This window comes from Coenobita brevimanus, chromosome 94 (assembly GCF_032717465.1).
Source record: "Coenobita brevimanus isolate Jiangsu-jjx chromosome 94, ASM3271746v2, whole genome shotgun sequence".
Taxonomy (NCBI): domain Eukaryota; kingdom Metazoa; phylum Arthropoda; class Malacostraca; order Decapoda; family Coenobitidae; genus Coenobita; species Coenobita brevimanus.
In genome coordinates, this window is record NC_137047.1 from 24,267,839 (window position 1) to 24,292,294 (window position 24,456).

Consider the following 24,456-nt stretch of genomic DNA (forward strand, 5'->3'; position numbering starts at 1 on the left):
AGACAAACCGTGTTTACCGAGTCACCATATTGCTCCTAGAATATGATGCGCAAGAATCAGATTTCCATCTAGGTCCTTAATTGCACTACCTAGTGAACAGCAAAACAAACTGTGTCCAAGAAACTGACCGGCCCGGGAACTGAACTCAGATTTTTCTAGTCGCAAACAGGATGTGTTAATTATTACATCATCGGCTCAACCAAGAGAACGGAATATGCAGGGGTATGGAGGACGGAGGGACGGGTAAGAGGGAGGTGTGAGGGTAAAGACAAAAAGAGGAAGGGTGGGGGTAAGGACGGTGAAGGGAGGTGTGAAGGCAAAAATACAGAAGGGAGTGAGATGAGAGGCAGTGATGAAGGGAAAAGGGAGAAGAAGGACGAAAGGGAGGTGTGGGTATAAACAGAGAGAAATGGGAGGTGTGGTGGTAAACAGAGGAAGGAGAGGTGTGGAATAAAGGGCAGAACAGGAGGCGTGGAATGGGAGATGTGGGTTAAAGTGAGGAAGAGGAGGTGAGGGGATAAAGAAGGAAGGGAAAGCTTGAGAAGGGAGGAGTGATGAGGCGCAAAGGGAGGGATAGCATGTACGGGAGGTGTGGGGCTAGAGAGGGAGAAGGGAGGTGTGGGGGGGTAGAGAGAGCGAGAGAGGGGGGGGGCAAGAGGGAAGGTGTGGGCCTGACAACATACTGTGCACTCACTGTGGCATTAGAGCGTGGGAAAGCAAGGTGTTCCTCGTAGACGATACTCGCTGGCACCACACACGCACGCACACACTACCACAGGAAACAAGTTAATCATTTACTGAATCATTGCGGAAAAACAGAAGCAGCCTTAACACATTTTCCTTTGGCTCCCGAAAGAGAGACAGGATAGTGTCTTGGTGCTTTTTAAAAAGTGTAAAGTGCTTTTTGACAGTACAGAACTTATCGCTGGGCGAAACTAATAGGTTTGTTCCATATTCATCCACTGCCAGACAAAACAACAAAGGCCTACTTCGCGGCTTTAGGTATATACCAACTCTGTTAATTAACCATCCTACATCTAGTGTCTAAAATATTTATTAATTTATTCCAAATAGCTTCATACCACATTAAATTAACCGGCCAAGCATTTCTCGTAACAGACTGTTAGAGCTCTTGCCAAATTCTCTCCGACAAGGAGAGTATGTTTTCACCCCAGTTTGTTTGTTTGTTTGTGTTTGTTTGTTTGTTAGCAGGATTACTCAAAAGCTGTAAGTGAGATTTGGGTCAAATTTAGTGGGTAAATAGCCTATGTCCCAGGGAATAATCGATTAGCTTTTGGGACCGATCCGGATCGTATTAAAAGATTCTGGATCCGGGAAACATTTCTTTGTGAAACCCTAATAAAAATGAAAAAACCTAACCCATTATGAAGAGTGGTTTGGCAGTTACGATGTCCTTGTCGGAGAGTTACGCGTCACTGAATGCCCCTCTAGTTTTGTCGACTGTAATGTAATATTTTCTTATCCATCTCTTAACTGAACCAGTTGTACTTCTAACGTTGTATCGTTACTAACTCCACATTTGTTGAATATATCTGACCCTAACGGATATCGGGTCCTAGTATATTAGATCTCACTCATCTCAGGTTATCTAATGCATTTTTTAAAGCCAACTTTATCTTATTTCTCTATCTGTTCTATCTTAACCTATCCTACATGGTTATCCAATATACTGTATACACTTGGCTACCTATTTCCCGCCAGACAAAGCCGTTCAGAGACATATGGTATATATTTACATTCACTATTCGCCAGCCATACCCTTCTCACAAATGACCTTCTTCAACTTCATTCCAACCAATTCGAACATCCCCCTAACCTAATATTGTACCGTCCCTACCATCGTTTGCAGTACCCAGGACCATATTTATCACCCTACACCACCTTAAATCACCTTGGCAATGGAGAAGGGTGAGCCGGGGTGTCTTGGGAAGGTGAGCGACTTCATAGCTGGTTCCCTGGAGCGTTTCTTCTACAGGTGGGTTTTCCTCGTGTTTTGTTAGGTGTTGTGGGTGTGGGATGCAAGAGGTGATGGGTGTGTTAAAGGTGATGAGGGGCTGAGGTGTGATGAGCGTAAATGTTGGAGTAAGGTGGTGGGTGTGTTGAAGGTGCGGATGTATTGAAGGTGATGTGGATTGAAGTGTCATGAAAGTGGGCGTTGGGTGGCGAAAGTAAATAGCATCTTGAAAGATGGTGATGGACTGCTCAGAGCAATGTAGATGAAAGTGTCATGAGTGTAAAAGAGGTGACTGACGTGTTGAATGTTACGGGAGATGTGATGAGTGTAGACGCTAGGCGATGAGAGTGAAGTGGATGTTAGGGAAGGACAGTGATGGGTGTCTTGACTGAGATGCAGTTGGTGGTGTGATAGGCGTGGATGTTGGATATGTGAGGTGGATGTACTGAAGAAATTGGTGTTAGGCAAGGGTGGTGGATGCGTTAATGTGGACGGAGGTGGGATGAGTGTGGGTGCTGAATAAAGAGTGGATAATGTGTTGAAGGTGATGTAAATGAAGGTGAAAAATGTGTTAGAGAGTTGGGGCTAGATGTGGTGATGTGAAGAGTGTGGATGTTGGAAGTGATATGTCTTTTACTCGAAGAGGGTGTTGGATAACGGAAGCGATATGTGTTGTGAGTGAAGCGAGTGTTGGATAAAGGATGTGATGCTTGTGTTGCAGGTGAAGTGCATGCTGGATAAGGGAAGTGTTATTTGTGTTGAGATGAATGTGTTGTATATGATCAGAATGGAGGTGTGATGAATATGGATGTTGGATATAAGGTGAGTGTGTTGAAAGCGAATTGTGTGTGTGTGTGTGTGTGTGTGTGTGTGTGTGTGTGTGTGTGTGTGTGTGTGTGTGTGTGTGTGTGTGTGTGTGTGTGTGTGTGTGTGTGTGTGTGTGTGTGTGTGTGTGTGTGAGAGAGAGAGAGAGAGAGAGAGAGAGAGAGAGAGAAACTGCCAGTGTGAATGTGGTGGAAACGTAAATAGAGTTTTTGAGGGCAGACTGTTTTAAATGTGATCGTGTGTGTTGGGTATGATAGTGTATTTGATGGTGGTAATTTTTATGATGAAGCTACCGAGTGTGTTGGTAAAAGGGAATAAATATATGGTGTTCAGCGAGGTAACAGTTGTTTGAGTGATGATGATGATGGTGGTGGTGCTGGATGTGAATGTGTGGTGAAAGTGGTGGTGGTGTTGGATTTGATGATGACTGATGTGGTGAATTGTGTTACGTGTGATGATGACGAATGTGCTGCTGATGGTATGGTGGTGTTAGGTATGATCGTTAGCTGTATACCGTATGTAGGCGAGGGTATTTAGAGCAGTGGTGATGAATGTTGTGTTGGTAGCTGATCTTGGTGCTGTTGTGGTGGTGACTGTGGTGGTGATGGAGTGATTGTAGTCACTGTTGTGTTGCTTGGTTTGGTGGGGCTACGCTGGTTGTGGTGGCACTAAATGTGATGGAAGAGCTGTTGTGAACTGATGATGATGATGATGATGAATTAAAGAGATAATTATTCTTATGCTTTAATACTATCTATTTGATGCATCATACAAAAATCAAGGTACAGACCTGACATTTAGATTTTATGTTTATTGCTATATTTTTTGATAGCACAGAAACAGATATGCCATATAAAGAAACTTCTGTAATTATGTCGGCTTCTTTAATATATAACGTATGAAACTGTAGAACCATAGAAGCGAATTACTGTATATCCTGCTTTATTTTCAGGAAATATTTACTTTTACTGTTTAACGCACACTAAGGCTGCTGATTTGGCCTAAAGGTATATGACTTCATTCTTATCAGCTTTAGCCAATGAAAGGGCACAAAACAATGGATAAAAATGCTTCATAATAAAAACGCGGAAATTACCGGTTACAAAACATCACCAGTCTAAGTTGGCTGAAGGTCAATTTATGCAACTGGTGTATTGTATCAATACCACACCTATTGTGATTACTATAATCATTATCAATCCCATCACCCCCCGGGGTCTCTCCTTAGGTGAATAAAATTGGCTGGCGTTAGTCAGAATAATTTATAAAGCATATCCTCGAACTGAAAGGATTAACTGAGACTGTTTCTCACGTCTTTGCTTAAAGGGCCCTATCTTTATTTGAATAAAAGCGCTTGGCTTTAGTCAGAATTAATAAAATACAAAGTACGTCCTTGTATTGCAGGAATGTGTTTGTTGACAAATCTATATAGTTCTAATTCCGCAATTCTTTCATTGGTATGTTCAGTCAAACATGAAACTTTTCCACATACGTCCAAAATTTTAAATTTCTTCCTTACAGCTGTCCATGTCAAATAAGTATGTGGGCCATAGACGGATAAGACACTGTCATCATATTGGCCTGTTGCTGAGCAGGCATACATGTTTGAGTCCAAGTGGGGGTTCAGCGGTAAACAGCCAGGGGTACTGACCTACATCACCCTTGTGACTATTTTTTGAATCTATGTTTCAGTGTACGTTTCTGCTTTATATTTTGCGAGTAGTAATTATGATGGCATTTTGATAACCCCTACGTGTATGTGAGCTCAAGAGGGTCCAGTGGTAAACTGATAGGAGCACTAATCAGGGGAACTGTTGTGATTTTTTTTTTTTTACAGCTGCGCTCGCAAAGTGTAAGAGGGTGCTATGTTTTGCTTGACTCTCTCTCTCTCTCCCTCTGTGTGTGTGTGTGTGTGTGTGTGTGTGTGTGTGTGTGTGTGTGTGTGTGTGTGTGTGTGTGTGTGTGTGTGTGTGTGTGTGTGTGTGTGTGTGTGTGTGTGTGTGTGTGTGTCTCCGATTTTACTAGGACTGAGAAATTTCGACAATTCGTTCTCTACATCTCGGCAGTATTAATTGAACTGTTGACACCATAGTTTACATACACTGCTTTCGAGTTTGTTCCAAGATTGCTGACTGCCTCACAAACGATGCTGCTGAAAACAAGAGTTAAGTCAGAGCCGAAGGAAATGCCCCCCCCCCCCTCTCTCTCTCTCTCTTGTTTAAGGACAGCACTAATGGAAATTTGATTGCTGAGGAAACTGGAATGAATTTGAGGATAAAGCGGTCAACTTCATCATATTAGCTAAATCGACTTCTCACTTAACACAAAACAGGGAGTTCCATAGCCCAGCTCACTGATATCACTGGAAACAAGACTTAGAGGATATAGGAAGCTCCAGACATACAATCTTCCCCCTCTTGTGTTGCAGAAGCATGCTTAAAACACAACTGCTACAGCTCGTCTTTTTGCAGCATATTTCTCGTTTTTTTTTTTTTTTTTTTTTTTTTTTTTTTTTTTTCAAAATAAGGCAATATTACGGTTCAACATCCTCTCCTTGGCATTTCTGTGTGACTCCCACCATATTCTAGCGTCAAACTCTTGTTACAGTTTATCACTTAAGATGGAAAGACGTCAATTTTAGACCAAGTTAAAATGGACAGAGTACTGGCTGTGAGTTCACTACATCCCTGCGCCAGGAAGCAGAGAAAGTTTACAGGTCCATAAGTTTCCTTCTTTTGGTCTTTTTATTTTATAAGCGTGAAATACTTTGGTTGTATTCTATATCCTATAACACAAAGATCAGTATGGCAGATATATAGATATAGGTTCGAGATTGTTAACAAAGACCTAGGTAAAGACAAGAGCAGCAAACACGTTAACAGACAGAAACGTGTGTTAATGAGTAGAGGTAAAGCAATCTAGAACAGATACGGAAGGAAACTAGAATGAAAAAGAGATCAAAAGAATACGGGAGTAATAGAGAAAACAAAGAAAAATAAGAAAGACGGGGGTAGAATGGCGAAACTGAAGCCCTTCCATACGTTGACATCTACCTACACACGATTTTGCTTAAATCCGAAGAATCCCCATCATCGTCGAAGTTAATGAAGATTGTATCTAATCCTTTCAGTTCCATAAATCTTCCCTAAACTGATGAAAACCTGAATTTTGCAGGCAAAAATGAAAAATCATAATATCAAATTGCACAAGCTGAAATAATATGGCAAGATGTGGCTCAGAGACGACCGTACCTCTGCTGATACCGTAATACTGGATTTACCTCTTGATCCCTCTCACCTTACGAGGATATCTTGACTGGGGTGGGTCCTGAGAGTCCGAACTCCTACCTCCCCTCATTTTATTCTTAAGTTATGCTCTGTGTATTCTAGGTCGCCATGAGAGAAAATGGATTACCTACTGTTTAAGCAGACATGTAACATTAAACATGTAATAAGTAAGCATTACTGAAAGGAGCAAGTAATGCATATATTCCAGATTATATGTACGAAGGTACTGTACCCTTATCTGTCAGGCTTTGTTATCAGTTGGTAAACAAGAACTAGACTTGCCCTTTTACGAAATGCTGGATCCCTTCTGTACCATGTTCTGGTGTTGTAATGCAGTAGCAGCAGATAAGAAGTGTACAGTACTTCATAAAAGGATTACCTCATCCTAGGAATAACATCCGTCTTATGCAAATGGCTTGTATAATATGAATATATTATCCCTGTCGTGTTAAAGGTGAAACAGTTTTGTATCTTCATTCCAATGTAACCATTTCATAACGATGTTGTCTTTTTATATTTTATTCTGGCTTTTTGTATATTTATTCCAGTCGGGTGGAGGTACACTGCAGAACATATGAGTGCATTGGAAGTACAGATAACAGGAGACCTATTGGCCCTTAACGAAGTTATCCCCTGGAAAAACAAAATAATTCTACAAGGATCTAACCAACGTGTGAAATAAAAAAGATAGAAAAGAAGAATTTTCTCAATCACCAACTTCACTATCCGGCAAAAAAAAAAAAAAAAAAAAAAAAAAAAAAAAAAAAAAAACAGGAAAAAGGCAGGAAAACCCTGTGCTTATTGGAACGAATAAGTATGGAAATTTTTATAGGAAAAGCAAAAGAGGGAAAACTATGCACTAAGTACACTAATCACTAAGAGACTAAGCTTAAAAAAGGAACATATACAATAGCACAATGGTTTCATAATTAAGCAATCGTGAAACAGTTTTGTCTCCTTCTCATTCCAATTTAACCACTTCACTACAATGAAGTATATCTTTTATTCCATCACAACAAAAATCTACTTTTCCTTCCACTTCTAAACGATTTCACGTGGCAAAGGAAGATAAAATTCAGTGTCAGAAATAATTAATAACAACTTCTTTGATCCCTTTCAGTACGATGAGACTTTAATATTTTGGCTTTGTTACCGCCAGACGACTCTATTTAGAGAGGAAAGACTTCGAAGGGGGTTCATTGTTTTTTTTTTTTTTCTCCCGTTACGATTTTCTCTAATCCACTCAGCTTATATTTTTCTCATTAATCCACCGAGCCTTGGGTCATCTTTTTCATTTTGCTCTTGCCACATCCTAACGATCTTAAGTTGCCTATGACGGACTCTTGAAACTGGAGAGGTTAGACATAGTCTAACTACACCCCTTCAATAGGAAAAGCTTTTCCCAAGCTGAACAAAATCGTCTGGCAGCATCAAGAATAACCTAAAGCAAACGTCATCCACATTCAAAAAATTATGACTGATCCAGCATAGTATGCAATGATTAACATGGTTTGCGCTAAGCATCCCGCAAGTCACTGTTTCATCACAGTCATCTCAGTCATGTCCAGTCCAGACATTGTGACCTCCGCCATGAGCGAAGCTAGTGGAGGTTATGTATTCACCTATGTTTGTTGCTTGCCGGAATCTTTCGATTCGGCAAGCATGTTGGCCACTTACGTATGTGTGTCTGTCTGTCTGTTTGTTTGTCTGCTCTCTACAGGTCACAATTCTGTGCCAATCGTTCTGGGGGAAAAAAAAAAAAAAAAAAAAAAAAGTAGATATCCATAAAGCCTGGAGGGTTATTGTTTTTCATCAAAATCGGTCAAAGGACCTGAGATGGGTGGGGGGCTGAAACCCCTCAATGGACGTGGGTCCAGAAATCACTGGGACCCAGTGACCGGCCCCGGCACCATTTTTCTCTTTTTCGATAAATGATTTTTTTTCTTAAACCGAAGGAAAATGCCTGACGCACGGCAATGAAATTTTCAGCTTCCTGAACCCATCCTATGCTTCGCAATGAGGCTAAAAAATTTCGTCAAATGACGGCCTACACGCCTACGAAAACCAAACTGAGGCGTGAAAAAACATATAACACTAAGAAATATCCATATTTTAACCCCCCCACACAAAAGTTCAGTGGTGGTGAAATGGTTTGAAATGACTAGATATGTGTATTATGAACAAAAGCAGTACATAATATGGGAGGCTATCATCTTCAATTCCATTCCTGGTCTATATCCAGATTCCAATCCAATCCATCCAGCAAGAGCTCTGTCTATGGAAGTTTCATGTTTGTTAGTTTGTTTGTCCACACGATATCTCCAAAAGTTCTCAATGAATTTCAATGAAATTTTGTGGAACGGTGGGCCATGGGCCAAAAAATAATTGATTACATTTTGGGGCAGATCCGGATCCTATGTATCCCGCAAAATATCTCCAAAATTTCTCCATGAATTTCAATAAAATTTTGTGGGGACGAATGGGCCATAAGTCAAGGAACAATAGATTAAATCTGGGGGCGGATTCAGATCCTATGTATTCCACACAATATATCCACGGATCCGGGCCCGGATCCTTTATAATGCCAATGGCATTGGCGGAGGTATGCGCTCTTTGAGTGCTTTCTAGTTGTTCATGGGTTGGGAACAATATAGATTAAAACACACACACACACACACACACACACACACGACTGAAACGATACTACCCAGTTCTACCGCGCCCTGGCGTAAGAATCAAACATATCGAAAAGATAATTTTATAGATACGACAGTGCGTGTGGTAAGGGGGGGGGGGTGGAGGTGGAGGTCAAAAGTAAGCAATGGGAAGGACATGCTTGGACAGCGATAGGTGGTAGGGAGTTACTGTTAAATAACACTGCAGGGGGATTTATAAGATTTACAACCAAGTCCAGTGTTACTTTTTAGCACTTTTATACTGGTGGTGAAAAGTGGGTGGGGTGGGCAAAGAGAAATGAAACGGGAAGAAATGGAATGGTGGTTGCAAGTCCTAATGATGGAACGGCACGAGATTCTTACGCCCTAAGAAGTCGAATGGTTATCTTCGACGGTGTCAGTTGTGGGATGGGTCAGTAACAGAATTCTCTAATAAAATTAATGAGAAAAACCGAAAAAGAGTGGTGTGAGAGGAGGGGAGGTATGTGGGACTGGCTGGGATACTGGTGGAGAGACAGCGAGGATAAGGCATTATTTGTGAAGTTAGGCCTTGTAGACTGGGCAATATGGGCATAGCTTCCTCCAAGAAGATGAAAACCACGCTTCGCTCTCATATACCTGGCATCGTGCAAATCAAATTAAAATAATCGCATCAGGTAGATAAGTTATACAAGCCAAGAGAATAGAAATAGTCATTGCATGACCGCACTGTAATCCCCACTGTAACGCATGGAAGCGAAGCTTGAACTCTGTCAGGACACAAATCAAGCGTGAGAGAAGTAGAAATGTTATTTGTGCGAAACATGTGGAGTTACGTAGAGAGATAAACAAATGAAGAAGTTACAGTGTTGGGGTATTAATGTGCACATCCTGAAAAGTGTTAGAAGTATCTATAAACGGTTTGGTCATGTGAGGAGAATGGTAAATGGGAGATCGACCAAGATTGTGTATGCAAGTGAGGTGGAATGGAGAAGGGGAGGGGAGGAAAACGAGGATGAGTTGGAGAGTTGGGGTTGTGAGGTATATGAATGAGAGTAGTGTAAGCCAAAGGAGGGGAGGTTTGATGGCGGAGGACAAGGTGACATGAAGCTGATTTGATTGCGGCCACCCCTTTAGGAATTAAGGCGTCTGGCTATAGATAGAGAGATAGCGAGAGAGGTAAACAGGCAGAAAGATAGACAGACCTTGGATCTGCAATATTCTACCTAATCTCTCTCTCTCTCTCTCTCTCTCTCTCTCTCTCTCTCTCTCTCTCTCTCTCTCTCTCTCCACCCCATTGACAGCAGTTCCTGTTCCCAAACTCTGAGGTGTGTAGGCGGGGACGAAGTAGAGATGGCAGTGAGAGGCAAGAGTAGTTTGCTGAGGGTGGGGGAGGAAAATAGGGAGGCAGCCAGGTGGGGTAAACTGTTAGGGATGTACAGTACAGGAGGGGGTCAGGGAGTATTCGGTTAGTTGGGAGTGGGGGAGCGAGATGGAGGAGATTTGATGAGGGCAAAATTTTCCTTATATATAGATTCTGATAATAAAAATTAGATGGAAGAATGGAATAGTAGAGTACTGTACATGAGGGATATGGATGGTTACTGAAACTTAAAGCTTCATTTGTTGTCGCCACCGTGGATAAAATTTGGAAATGAATGTCTGGCATACAAAGGACAAATTACAGGTGAATCCGGGTATAGTGAATGATTGAATTAAACAGATTCGCCTTTGAATAAAGAAATGAAGGCGTGACGAGTGTATACGTGATGGTAGCTTAACGAGATTTCAACCTACACACTTGACAGAATAAATAATAATGAGTATGTGCCTGATGCTTGGCTTGCGGGAGTGACAAAAATGTGTCACGGAATACAACAGTCAAAGTCCAGTGATCATATGAATGACTGAATATCACAGTACGTCTTTATGCAAAACAGAACTTCATTCAAACCAACTTACTACGGGCACTTGTAGAGAAACACACGTTCACATTCTTGATTCCATTAAAAAAAATATATATATATATATATATATATATATATATATATAGATAGATAGATAGATAGATAGATAGATAGATAGATAGATAGATATAGATATAGATAGATAGATAGATAGATAGATAATTCTAAGGTTTAATTCAGTACACATCAGATTACTTTGACAATATCTGCCGCTTTTATCAGTACTTATGTACCTCTGCTGTGTTAATATGTAGCCTACTCCAGGAGCAAGCAAGTGTATGCATGCAGTGTATGTATGTTATTACAGTATGACAGTGCTATGAGCTGTTGCTCGGCAAGGTGAGTTATGCAGTCCCATGAAAGTTACATGGAAGAATGTGGTCTTACCATATACTCCAGGGAACAGCAAGCAGCAACCTTTTTTAATTTGTCACCAAATGTATCTAACTGGGGAACCACTATATTTCAGTCACAGATAAACCTCTTTCCTACTTAGGCTCTGTCCTGAACCACTCGTCAGTTTTGGAGATTGCCGCAATGACAGTTGGAGGCATTTTTTTTTTTTATATTATTATTGCCATTACTGCCCTTCCCCCGATCTGGACAGATTCACAAACGTTCAGTTGACTATCTGTTTTTCGTTCCTTTCTTTCCTTTTTCTTATTTATTTTTTATTCAGAACAAGAGACATACAAGATTCTGTACCTCCTTAATTCCAAGCCTTGGTGAAGTTCGTCGTATCGTTTATAAAGGCTCCAACATGCTTGCATGCGTCGGCCTTGGTCACTCAGTGGCGGCTCTCTACGCTATACGATTTCTGGCAGCCTCTCTATTCAGTCCCTTATCCTTGAGGTCACACTCTATGACCTCGTTTCACGTCTTTTTTTTAGTTTGCCCCTCGCAACCCTATCCCCGACGTTCACACTTCTCACCTGCCGCACCCAACTGTCATCTTCCAGCCTCTCAACATGCCCAAACCACCTCAGTCTATCCCTCCTCATCACACTCACAATCCCTGCTCTGATGCCAGAGTAAAATATACTCGGCATCAGCGTTCCTAGCTCCTCATCCGACCCTGACATCCACATACCAAAGCTTGTGATCGATAAACTTTCGTTTGGTTATAGGAATCTGTTTTCTAATAGGTAAGAAATACGCCAAGGAAGCGATCATCGACTATGTTTTTTCCTCCATGCGTTTTAGAACTTCATGCATCATAATCACGTGATATACAGTAACTACGTTGAATTTAGAAACTCGGTAGTGTAGAACCCATTTTCATCAGCAAAACTTAAGTTCGGAGAACAAACCGGCTTCGAAAATTATCGAAACAGCTCGTACTCGGATCTAAAATATAAAATCTCTTTAGCTTGTAAAGTTTTCATATGGATCTAATGGATTTAATGCGCAGATTGCACAGACACAACTGTTACTGTAAAGGTGAAGCCTATAACTTTTCAAAGTTCTAGGTCCCTCCTTCATCCAACACGCCCATCATCATGAAACACATAGTTCTGAAAACCCCGGACATGAAAGACCTACACTGACACCTTATTAAAAAAAAAAAAAAAAAAAAAAAAGTATGAATGGGTTGATTTATGGCACGTCTCAATACTCGACCTCAATCGACCGAATGGACCTCAAGGGACCTCAAGGGACATAAAAGGCCTTGAAAGACATTAAAGCTCAAATGCTAGAACGACGCTTGAGTCGGACTTGAAAGCCATATCACAAAAACTATTGCACTGATGGGGCAACGTTTTTGCCACACATTTCTTAGACATGACTTATACTGATATTAACTTACCAAGATCAACCGAATGGACCTCAAGTGAGCTGAAAAGATCATAATTGACTGAAATACTTTGAACATGAGGGATCTGAGCATAACTATAATTAATGAGAATGGCGAAAATGGATATAAGCCGACCTGAATGGATGTAAGAGGACCTGAATTAATGTCACTGATCTGATCAGATGCCAAGGCCTTGAATGACTCTGATTAGAAGTCAAAGTCACGACTGGATCGCGGCATATGACCTCTGTTGTTGCGCCGCCATATCATATTTTCATTGATTCAGTTCAGCTCCGTCAATTCACGACTGGATCTGATTAGATGTCAAGGTCATGACGATCTGATTAGATGTCAAGGTCATGACTGGACCTGATTAGATTTCAAGACCATGATTGGATATGATTAGAAGTCAAAACCATGACTGGACCTGATTAGATGTCAAGGCCATGGCTGGATCTGATTAGATGCCAAGGCCATGACTGGACCTGAAAAGACCTGAAAAACCATGAATGGACCTGAACTCACATGACTGAGGCTGACTGGATCTTAATGATCTAAATGGACCTGGAATTACCCGACTAGGCCAAAATGGATGTGACGGGTCTATATGGATCCGAAGTGCAAGGCTACTGATCAACCTGGATTGACCTGAACATCCCTAAATAGATCTCCCTGAGCTGTTCTGTATGTGAAGGATATTGGTGGACCAAAACTGAACTGTATAGACCTGAATGGTCTTGAATGGGTCTAAATAAACCTGACTGTCCTGTATAGATCAGAAATTAGCAATACTACTCGTATAATAAACGTGATGGTCCTAACTTGACACAGAGAGGGTTTCACGAACCTGAATAAACTTAACTGGTCCTAAATGGCCAGAAATGATTTTAACCCTTTTATTCTGGGTACATCGAGTTTGTTTTATTTTGATAAGTGCCGAATGGCTTTACTCTGCTGCTGGGTGAGACATTCTTGGGAAGTAGAGATTAACGAGCCAAATTTGTTCAGACTGGATCTAACTGGGCTTGAATGAACCTTTACTGACCAGAACTGGCCTGGTTGGACTAAACTGACAAAAAGAAAAAAAAAAAAAGAAGGAAGGCCACTGACCGTTTCGAATGCTGTTCTTATGACAGTTATGCTCAGATGATGCAGGTACACATCCATGAATGCAGTTCCCTTCTATTGTTCCGCTTTATCTGTCTGTCTACCTATCTTTACATCTCGCTAAACAGACAAAGACTTATTGTATTTTGTGGTCTTCATATCACTGGGAGAGAATGAGAGAGAGAGAGAGAAAAAAAAAAAAAAATGCCTTCCTGGGGAGCTGAACCGTGGTCCCTTGATTTCTTAGCTATACATCGGACTGACAAAAAGTGTGAGTGACTCTGCCCATTATGATACGGCGTCTCTCAGTGGGGTTTTAACCATTGACATCCCATGTCACTTGGCTCTGGCTCAAAGACGCACCACATAACACAGGGATGCAGGAATGCTAGGGGAAACTGTATTTCTTGATGTCTAATTTCTGTAAGCTTGAAAGAATACAGGACACGATAGTTTTGGTCAGTGATTTCTACAACATAGTGGAATTTTTTCCACAGTCAATGTAAAATTACTGGACACTGGTCAGAAATCTCATGTGAAACAGTCATATAGAATGGCGCAGGTGAAAGTTTTTTGCACTAATGGAATTGTGGTATTTCACTAAGAACTGGCGCTGTTTCGATTAACAGTGAAAATACACTTCAAAGTGTGCGTGACTGTACAAAAGGGTACAAGTATAGCACACGACAGAAAACTTACAGATCCTTTCAAGGCTGTTTGCTACAAAGAGGCCACCAGCTCCACTATCAGACACCTCTATTAGAAGCCAGAAGGAAAAAGTGAGAACCGCGACGCAACATTGACGAACTGTCTTTGAAATGTCATAGGAAAGGACAAATGGAATATATACACAGATGGAATATAACTATCTGTACGGGAAACATACCATTATCTGTGCCAAAACAATATTTTGCTATTGATGTACCCTCCGTAATCTGGATGAGATGAAAACAGTTAGTCAAATATTAATTCCGCATAAGGCTACTCGGCAGAGAATATGACTACCTGGGATTAAGAAGTGTTCTTTTTAAAAACTATTTTTTTTTCTGTTAGCACTGCTCCGTAAGGTATCACAGTCTAACTCGCCGCTAGGTGCTAATTTTCACGTTACAACTCTAACGAAGATGAAATACTCTGCTACATACGCTGTTCACTCGTATGGGAACATTTTCTTCCTCCCTCAGGTATGGTGTAAGTTTGGCCACCCACCCCTGGAAATACATCCTGGTGTGCCTCTTGGTGACTGCTTCATGCTGCCTTGGATTTGCCAACTTCTACATGGAAAGTCGCCCGGAGAGGCTCTGGATCCCACAGGTACTGAAGGAAAATGGTGCGTTATAATTATTATTATTATTATTATTATTATTATTATTATTATTATAATTATTATTATTATTATTTTTATTATTATTATTATTATCATTATTATTAATATCAATCCAGCGATGCATCCTGTTTTGCAGGACGGTATAATTTTCGGCAACGCGCCCTATACCGTTGCGCTAGATCCAATGTGTGTGTGTGTGTGTGTGTGTGTGTGTGTGTGTGTGTGTGTGTGTGTGTGTGTGTGTGTGTGTGTGTGTGTGTGTGTGTGTGTGTGTGTGTGTGTGTGTGTGTGCGCGCTTTTGCTAGAGGCACCTGAATGAAACTTCCTCGGTGAGTTAGGCTGGTTACCGGGAAGATTTTCCAGTATATAGAGTTTTGCAACCATGATTTTTAGGTGGGATCAGCCCCTTTCACCAGATTAAAAATTCTCAGAAATAGTGAGGAAAGAGGAATAATCCCCCGAGCTAGACCTTATTAGATCATATAGCCCTACCAGGGTGACGGGAGAGCGCTACCCGTCCCAGCACAGCAGCCACTCGGGCGGGGAGCGAACTCGACCTCACGGTCTTGAGCCCTACACCTTACCACTGAGCTACCACGCTCCCCACCAGAAACAGTGAAAGGAGCAAAGATATGGCAATGTTACCTTAGCACATGTTATACAATGGACTCTCATCCTCATATCCACAATGCGATATTTGGGAAGAGTGACTCTCTTAATGATTCTTGGGGGTCAGCCTCCCTCCCAAAAATAAACAACGATCAGAAATAGGAGGAAAGTTAGAAAACGGATTTCAACGAAATATCCCAGGTCAGTCCGCCTGGTTCCTTGATCATGCCTCCTACTACAGTATATAAAACTTTTCACCATTATTTTTAAGGAGTTCAGCCTCCCTCACCAAATTGAAATTCTCAGTAGTGGACGGCAGATATGGCTCTGATTTCTTAGTAAAAGTTGTACAATGGACACTCATCCGTAATGCGATGCATGGAAGTGTAATCCCTCCCTCAATGATTCTTGGGGAGTCAGCCCCCTAAAAAAAAAAAAAAAAAAAAAAAAAAAAAAAAACAGAAATATGAGAAAGATTTGAGTGAAACCCCATGTTAGTTCGTCTGGTTACTCCGAAGATCTTCCACCATACACAGTTTTCCAACCATGACTTTTAGGGATGTCAACCCCCCACATCAAATTTAACATTCTCAGAAATAGTGAAATGAGGGCAGATATGACTTTGATATCTTAGTAAATGTTGTACAATGAACTCATCCATAATGCGATATTTGGGGAGCATGACCCCGCCCCCCCAGTGATTCTAGAGGGGGTCAGCCCCCCTCTCAAAAAAAAAAAAAAAAAAATCAGATATACGGAATTGTCTGCTCATGGGTTTCAAAGAAATCGGCACATATATCGCACGACTGGGCATATAGTTTCCATGTTTTCTCCGAATGTACAAGAATAAACTGCACATTTACTTTATTATTATTATTATTATTATTATTATTATTATTATTATTAGTGGTAGGTGGGGGGGCTCACCAACCACTCACTCGAGCTAATGCTGCTCTCGAGTGACTGCCTTTTCCTCTCTTCCTTCTTTCCTCTTCTGTCTTTTTTTCCTTCATTCCTTCCTCTTCGTTCTGTTTACGGGTGACTCTGCACTGAGCGACATGGCAAATGGCTCCTGTACACCAGGAAACCAGTTACTACAATGAGTGGTAACCATACAACCAGATTATGGCGCCTCGTGGTTTGGTGGGTAATTAAGACGCTCCCGCTGGATTGAGCCTGTGCAGGTTTATATATACCCAAGGGGTGGCTGGGGTTCATTGCCCATGTAATGCCACTCAGGGATGAGTAAGGCTGGTCACTCTCATCTTAAATGTCAGGACCAACTTGCCTAGCCCCGGGCTCCTACGTTCCTCATGGGGTAGCTTAGGATTGGATGATGGATGGATGGATGGATGAATTATTATTATTATTATTATTATATGAGATTAATAGTTACATACTGCATAGTGAGGCTGGATGGTTAGGAAGTGGAGACTGCGAGTGTATTCAAGTACTTAGGTAGTTTGATGAGTAAGATTGGAAGTTTGGTGGATAAAGTACTTGAAAGGGTATAGCAGGGAAGAAAAGTTACTGGTTCACTAAAAGTAGTGAAAAGGAAGACGGCAGTAAGATCGGAATTGGAAAAAAAAAAAAAAAAAAAAAGGTCGTTGCATGACAGTATTGTGATCCTCACTCTGCTGTATGGATGCCAAGCTTGGACTCCGTTGAAAGGACACAAGTCTAGAGTGGCCACAGTGGAAATTAATAATCTGAAAGGAGGATGTGTAATTACATGGGCAAAGAGACAAACAAATGAAGATATAAAGGAGAGTTGTCGTACTGATGAGGCTGTGACTGAAATCGTTAAGAGAAATACTCTGAGATGGTGTGGCCATGTAGAGAGGATTAAGAATGAGAGACTAAGAGATTGTGTGTGAGTGAGGTGGAGGGGGAGAGGGGGATGGGGAGAACAAAGATGAGGTGGAGGAATGGAATGGAGAGATTCGAGAGAGAGAAGTGTGAATTGGAGGGAGGACAACTAAATGGCAGAGGACAGGGCGGCAAGGAGGTGATTATGTTCATAGCTTCAGACAGTGTGTTCAACGTGCAGAACTCCACTATCTACACCAGCGTGTGCACAAAAGTGTGAAAGCACGGAAAGATATTCTGATCCTGAGGCCACATGAAGAGCGACCGCGGCAGTACTCTGCACCAAGTTCGAGGTTAATAATCTGATGGATTAAATAGGTTCATTATAGAAACACAGAGAAAGAATTTTTCAGCTTACTGAAGAAAGCATAAGAAATAATTACGCTACAAATTATGCTCTGCAAAATTATAGTCCACCGAAACTGGCTCCATTAACTATTATTCATTCATGAAACCTTTTTTGAGGGTGAGACTATAAGGAACAAGGTTCGCACAGAGTTCACAATCCTATATAACTGAAAAATGTTCAGGGCACCATATCTTTTGTACGACCGAAAAGATTTTGTTCTACAACCCGGCAATTCATATAATGAAGAACTGGGCGGTAACAGACGAAGCAGTGGAAGAGAATAGATATTTTAAAAAGAAGTTTTGTCCACCTCTTGCACACACTGATAATTTTATCAGCTTATTCCATAAATTCCCTTTACTGCTGCACTGCTTACCGTTTCCTGATATGCACTCCTTGCTCTTCCCCGTTCTAACCCTACTCTTTCTTCAGAAGTGTCATTTTTCTTTCCATTCAAATTTTTCCCTACCCCCCATCTTTACTTGCTGCTATCCTTTTAACGAATCTGGATTCCCTTCATAGTGCCACAATCATCGATATGCCCTCCTGCACTGTTTTCATATTGTTCAATTTTCCTAATCTGTTATTCTTTTCTTCTACTGTTCCTACAATCCATTATCCTTCCCCACGTGTGCCAACCTTCCTTTTGCCATAACTGGGTTGACCTCCTCTTTCTATTTCTTGGTCTTCATCTTACCCAGCTTCTCCCGTTTTCTAATCCTTTTTTATCTATCACCCTCCCTTTTTACGTTCAAACACTAGCTCTTCCCCCCCCCCCTCTTCAGTGGTCTCTTCACCTTCCCTCCTCGTTAATCTCCTCTCTTCTCTGTTTTCATTCTTCCTCTTGCTTCCTCACATTATCCTCGTTTTTTTCCCCCTTACACTCACCTATATCTTCTTCCCTCTCATCATCTGACCTTCCTCCTCCAATCACTTGATTTTTTGTTTTGTTTTGTTTTGTTTTTTATTTAATCTCTCCCTCTCACACTTCAGGACTCAGACTACGTGAAGACTATTGACTGGCAGAAGGAAAACTTTCCCAACGACCAGCGAATCCAAATGATTCTGTATGAGGCTAACAACGTGCTGAAGGCCGAGTATGTCCAAGAGGTGAGTTGAACCGAATATGTGCTGCATTCCTCCCTTCCCCCTTTTATACTACTTCTGATTACTTACTTATCGAGTGCCATTCTCTCTTGAAATGCATTCCATCAGTCAGACTGTGATGTTCAGTTATTAGTGTAATGCTAGGTGTTTTAGGAGCGGCTTCCCGTCTCTCTAACGCCTAGTGTGTAGCTGGGTTCTCTTTCTAGACCGGAGCTTAGACAAATAGAAGAGAGGCAGGACACAAAAACTCAAGGCAACAACGTTACATGTGTATTACTGAATTCTACAGAGGAATGGGTAGATGTCACGAATACAGATACACTAGGCAATTATAATTCTTAGGCCTAGATATGGGTTATTAGTATCGCGCAGGATACTACTCAGGTCAAGGTCGGGTAAGTTGAATAGCACTTAGGGCAGAGGTTTATATACTATTGTTGCAGGAAGTCCAAGTTATATGTTTGGGGAGTGGGTGGTACTATTTCACTGCTGGTAATTATAACTTTAACACTGGGGTCTGTGTAGGATTTCAGGATGATGCGGAGTTACTAGATGGTAGCGTATTCACTGTAATAGACCCGCATTTCACTGCTTGGCCGTATTCACGGTTTCACTGTTACTTTTATTCACTCCACCACTTTTCTATTGGCACTGGTGTTTCTCTCACTGACTTCCTTTATATGGTTAATTCACTGCTCTGCCTTCACGTCACTAAGTCATGGACACTGTGCTTTCACTGTCACTCCTTTCGGGTCTGGGCATCATGGCGGTCAGGTACAAGGGTGGCCGAGGTGACCCAGCCTCCCTACTGACGGGGCTGAGTTCCACCGGGGGCCTCTGTGTTCAGGGGCCACGGGATCATGCGTAGGGGTGTCCTCTCTCGTCCGGGGCTCCTGGTGGCGAAGGGTCCCGTACTTTCGGGGCTTGGGGCGGGAGTCCAGCCCTTGGGGCTGGGGCCGAATAGCTGCCTGAGCTTCTCACTCAGGTGCCTGACGGAGGCCAACGATCTCCGGCGTCTGGGTGTAGGGAGGTCCCACCCGGGGGTCCTGGGGGTGGTCTGGAGGTCCCGAGGGCTGCGGTCCCCAGTGTTCGGAGACACCATCAGGAGGGGGCTGCGGCATCGGCCTTCGTCGGGGTCCGTCAGACGAGTCTTCTCCAGATCTGGCTGCAAGAAGAAGAGCCCGATGGAAGTCACGGGGCCTCTCCAGTACGCCTTCAGGCTGGGGGCTCCCTCTGGGTCATAGGTTGGTGAATAGGAGTCAGAACCTGACAGAGGAGTGGCTACCGGCTGTTTCCTGTTGTAGGGCCCGGCTACTGGCCGTGGCCGTCTGGGGACATGGCTGCAGGCCGTTGCTAAGGCCCGGCTACTGGCCATGGCCTGGGGAAGGAGCGGCTACAGGCCGACTCAGGGGCACCTTCAGAGCGGCTACAGACCGTCTCCTGACGAAGGCGGGAGCAGCTACCGGCCATCGCCTGTTTGCCTCCGGAGTGGCTGCTGGCCGTCTCCTGTAGGAGGTTCGAGCAGCTACAGGCCGTCTCGTTAGGGGCACCTTCAGAGTGGCTACAGGCCATCTCCTGACGAAGGTGGGAGCGGCTACAAGCCATCTCCTGATGAAGGCGGGAGCGGCTACAGGCCGTCTCCTGATTCCCTCTGGAGTGGCTACAGGCCGTCTCCTACAAGAGGGTCGAGCGGCTACAGGGCGTTTCGTTAGGGGCACATTCAGAGCGGCTACAGGCCGTCTCCTGACAAAGGCGAGAGTGGCTACAGGCCGTCTCCTGTAGGAGGGCTGAGTGGCGACCGGCTGTCTCAGGGGTGCTGACTGGAGCTGGAGTTACAGCTCCACCCCGAGGTTGGTTGGGGACAGCTCGCCTGGATGGTAGTCTTGTATTCCTGCTATGGTGGCGGTGGGCGAGCTCCAGGTCATAAGGGTGCACGGCCCAGGCGGACTTATGTTGTTCTCGCCCTGAGGCCTGGCGCACTGTCGGTGCTCCTTGGTGGGCTCCTTCTGGGGGTGCCAGATCGCCCTCTGTGGCACTATACTGCATTTTAATTAGACCGACCACTCTGTTTCAGATGGATATTATCCCTTGCCACAATTTGCTGTTTACTGAAGGTTTAAGTATATCAGTGAGGAAAAAAAAGATCAGAAATTTTTCAGAAAATGTGAACAGCGACAATGCCACCGATTTACACTGCCACACAGCAGATGTAGCATATGATTAAAGGTAACAGAGCTTTGACAGCTGATCATGTACTGTAGCTACAGTAATAATATCAGTCTATTCCTCTAGATGTACCGCTTGAAGAAGAAGCTGCGAGCCATCCAGGTGACGCACAGGCACGGTCGGAACCTCACCCAGGAGGACCTCTGCTACAGGTGGGTGCATACAGGAGCAAGTGTGTTCAGGTGAAACTCAAATACTGTTTCTCTTATTTCGTCAGTATAACACATTCATTATGACAGCTTATTTTTGCAGTTTATTCATGAACCTACCAGTTGATTTTTTTCAGCTTGAGAGCTACTGGTAACGACAAGGTTTATTTGGACTATATCGAACTCCTCCACTCAGAAATGTCTAGCTCAAGTTGAATAAAATCGCATGGAAATATCATGAATAGAGTATATATATATATATATATATATATATATATATATATATATAAGACATCAAGGAGCATTCAGAGAATGAATCACCACCACCCCCACCTGGTCGAAAGATCGAACATTTAATCTTGCCCTGTGACCCTGACCCCTGACCTTCAACTGTATGCTTTCAAAACACCTGTTTCAGTCTTGCCCAACCGCTAACCCTTCCACCAAGCCTGGTCCAGATCAGCTCAAAACTGTTTGTGTTGATCTTGCCCTGTGACCGTGACTTCGGAATGACTGTTGTCAAAACTGAATCCCCATTTCTATACCTTACCCTGAACTCAACAAAATGTGGTGCCAATCGGATCAAAATAGTTTAAGCTGACCTCACCATGTGATTCTGACCTCTGAACTGTTGTTCTTAAGAAAAAAAAAAAAAAAAAAAAAGTAGGTCAGCTGCTTGACTGATTCTCAGCCTTTCCACCAAGCTTGGTCCAAATCAGATGAAGACTCTTTTAATTATTTTGTTCACACGAAAACACACGTAAAGAGCTTTGACCTTGCCCTGTGGCCTTGATCTTTGACTATTATCCTCAAAATCAAATCCCTTTGTTATTGCGTTACCCTCAACTCTTCCACCAAGTTTGATTTAAGTCAGATAAAAACTGGTTAAGGTGGCATAGACAGGTCAACATTTGACTTAGCCCTGTGACCTTGACCTCTAAGATTCATTTTTCATTCATTGCCAGACGCCATATATCCCAAATGGGGTGGCCAAGGCTTAGAGTTAATTGTTTTACAGGGAGGGGCACTAATCCTCCACCAACCTCACTTGACACGTAGGGATGCCAACAGCATCTGGTGTTCCCAGGCGGTCACCCATCCAAGTACTAACCAGACCCAACCTCTAAGATACTTTTTTTAAATAATAGGTCAACTCCTTGGCTGTACCTTAACCTCGTCACCAAACTGTTAAAATTGGATAAACTCTCTCTCTCTCTCTCTCTCTCTCTCTATCATACACACACACACACACACACACACACACACACACACACTAGCGGTGTAGTCCCATTAACCCGTCACGTCCCGAGCACTTTCGCACCTCCGACACCCCCCAGTCCTGAGCATTTTTGGAAAAAATTTTTTTTGGTTAAAACCTCCACTTTTGGTGAGAAACATTGAAAATTCATAGAGAAATCGCTCACCTGAGGTTTAAAATACTCGATACAGGCAGGAGTACCTCCTTACCTTACAGGGTTTTCTATCAGGCTGGCTGCAAAGAAAACGAGTTCTATGGGAGGATAACTATTCTACACCATTCATAAACGGTATTTATTTATTTATTTGGTACGAATTTATATGTAGTACGAGAGTATATTGGTTTTCAAACAGTAATATTGGCACTATAAGCATTGTTCCACTCACTAACTCATCACCATTCCTGACTTTCTTTTGCCACATTACCTGATCATCATTTCTGACTGTTTCTTCCTATAATGCTATGTAAACTTTGTCCTCCACATTGTCTTTGATTGGGGAATCACTCTGGCCCTGAATATCTTTATTGGCCAGGTCACTGGTAACAGGTGAACTGCCAAGACAATGGGGGGGGGAAGTTATACGGTGTAAGGCATTGTACCTGCTTGGCATCTTGTAGAGGAATAGAGGAAGGTGTCCCGTGTATACGTACAAAAAATCACGTGCAAAAATTGAAAATTGTGCAAATTAGGGACCTTGCAATTGCACGACGTACCAGTGCGTCGTCGGGACTGGCAAATGCAAAATGTTGCAACATACCCATAAGTCGACAGGACGGGGCGGGTTAAAAGGAGGGGGGGATGATAAATCAGATGTTAGATTTCCTCTTGGTTTTCCTTGTCTTTGACAGTAGGTGCCTGTCATATAGATACGGATTATTTCTACGCGCAGTCTCCACACACACACACACACACACACACACACACACACACAAATCGAACAAAACCTTGCTCTCGTTTCACAAGTGCGAGTGTAAAATACATCACTGGACTGAAGGGGCTAATCAGTACTGGAGTGGTGATGTTTTGTGATAAAGAGGTTTGAATGTGTTACTGCTGTAGTCCCTCTAGATGACCTATGAGATTAGCCACTTGGCAGTATGGATAGATATGCGGGTATTGGCTGGCCGTCATTAGAAAATGACCTTAATGATACAAACTACCCTTTCATATCATCCTACCCACAGGAAACTTTTTCGATAATAGATATAGTCACTCTCACCTTGATACAGTGTGTCTGTCCTTCCCCCTTCCCCCCACTCTCTCTTTCTCTCTCTCTCTCTCTCTCTCTCTCTCTGTGTTCTTACCTTACCTAATTCTTACCTAATTGTATCTTTACAGGAATGAGTCAAGCTCGTACTGTCCTGTGTCTTAAACCATATTTATCGTACATATCCTTAAATTTGTGAATTGTTTTGGCACACACTATTTCATTCGGTAGTGCATTCCATTGATCAATTGCTCTGTTTGGGAAACTGAATTTCCTTACGTCTTTATCACCTCTCTTCTTATGCAGTTTTTTGCAGTGTCCTCTTGCTGATGCTTCTCCATATGTTAAGTAATCATTTATGTCTATTTTCTCCTTTCCTGATATGCACTTATATAGCATTATCATGTCACCTCTTTTCCTTCTCTCCTGTAGTGTTGGTAGATTCAGTTTATTTAGTCTTTCTTCGTAGCTTAGGTCCCTTAAGCTTGGTATCCATCTTGTAGCGGCCCTTTGAACTTTTTCAATCTTGTCTATACGCTTTTTGAGATGAGGACTCCAGACCACTGATGCATATTCCAGGGTTGGTCTAATGAATGATGTTATTATCCTTCTTAGCATGTCTTCATTTATGTATGTGAATGCTATTCTCATATTTGCAAGCAGTGTATACATGTTCCGTACCTTCTCGCTGATGTGGTCAGCTGGAGATAGTCTGTTATTGATAATCACACCTAGGTCCTTCTC

The 24,456-nt window shown here is 42.5% G+C and overlaps 1 protein-coding gene across 1 annotated transcript in view; it reads left to right on the forward strand.

Annotated features, from left to right (window-relative positions):
* The first annotated feature begins 1,919 nt into the window (after positions 1–1,919).
* The window catches only part of LOC145412865 (patched domain-containing protein 3-like), a 136,332-nt gene continuing 113,795 nt past the window's right edge, over positions 1,920–24,456 (forward strand). The window contains exons 1-4 of the mRNA XM_080282665.1: positions 1,920–1,996; positions 14,795–14,924; positions 18,758–18,874; positions 21,164–21,249. Of these exons, the coding sequence (XP_080138791.1) occupies positions 1,920–1,996; positions 14,795–14,924; positions 18,758–18,874; positions 21,164–21,249 (410 nt within the window). The remainder of the gene's footprint in view (positions 1,997–14,794; positions 14,925–18,757; positions 18,875–21,163; positions 21,250–24,456) is intronic.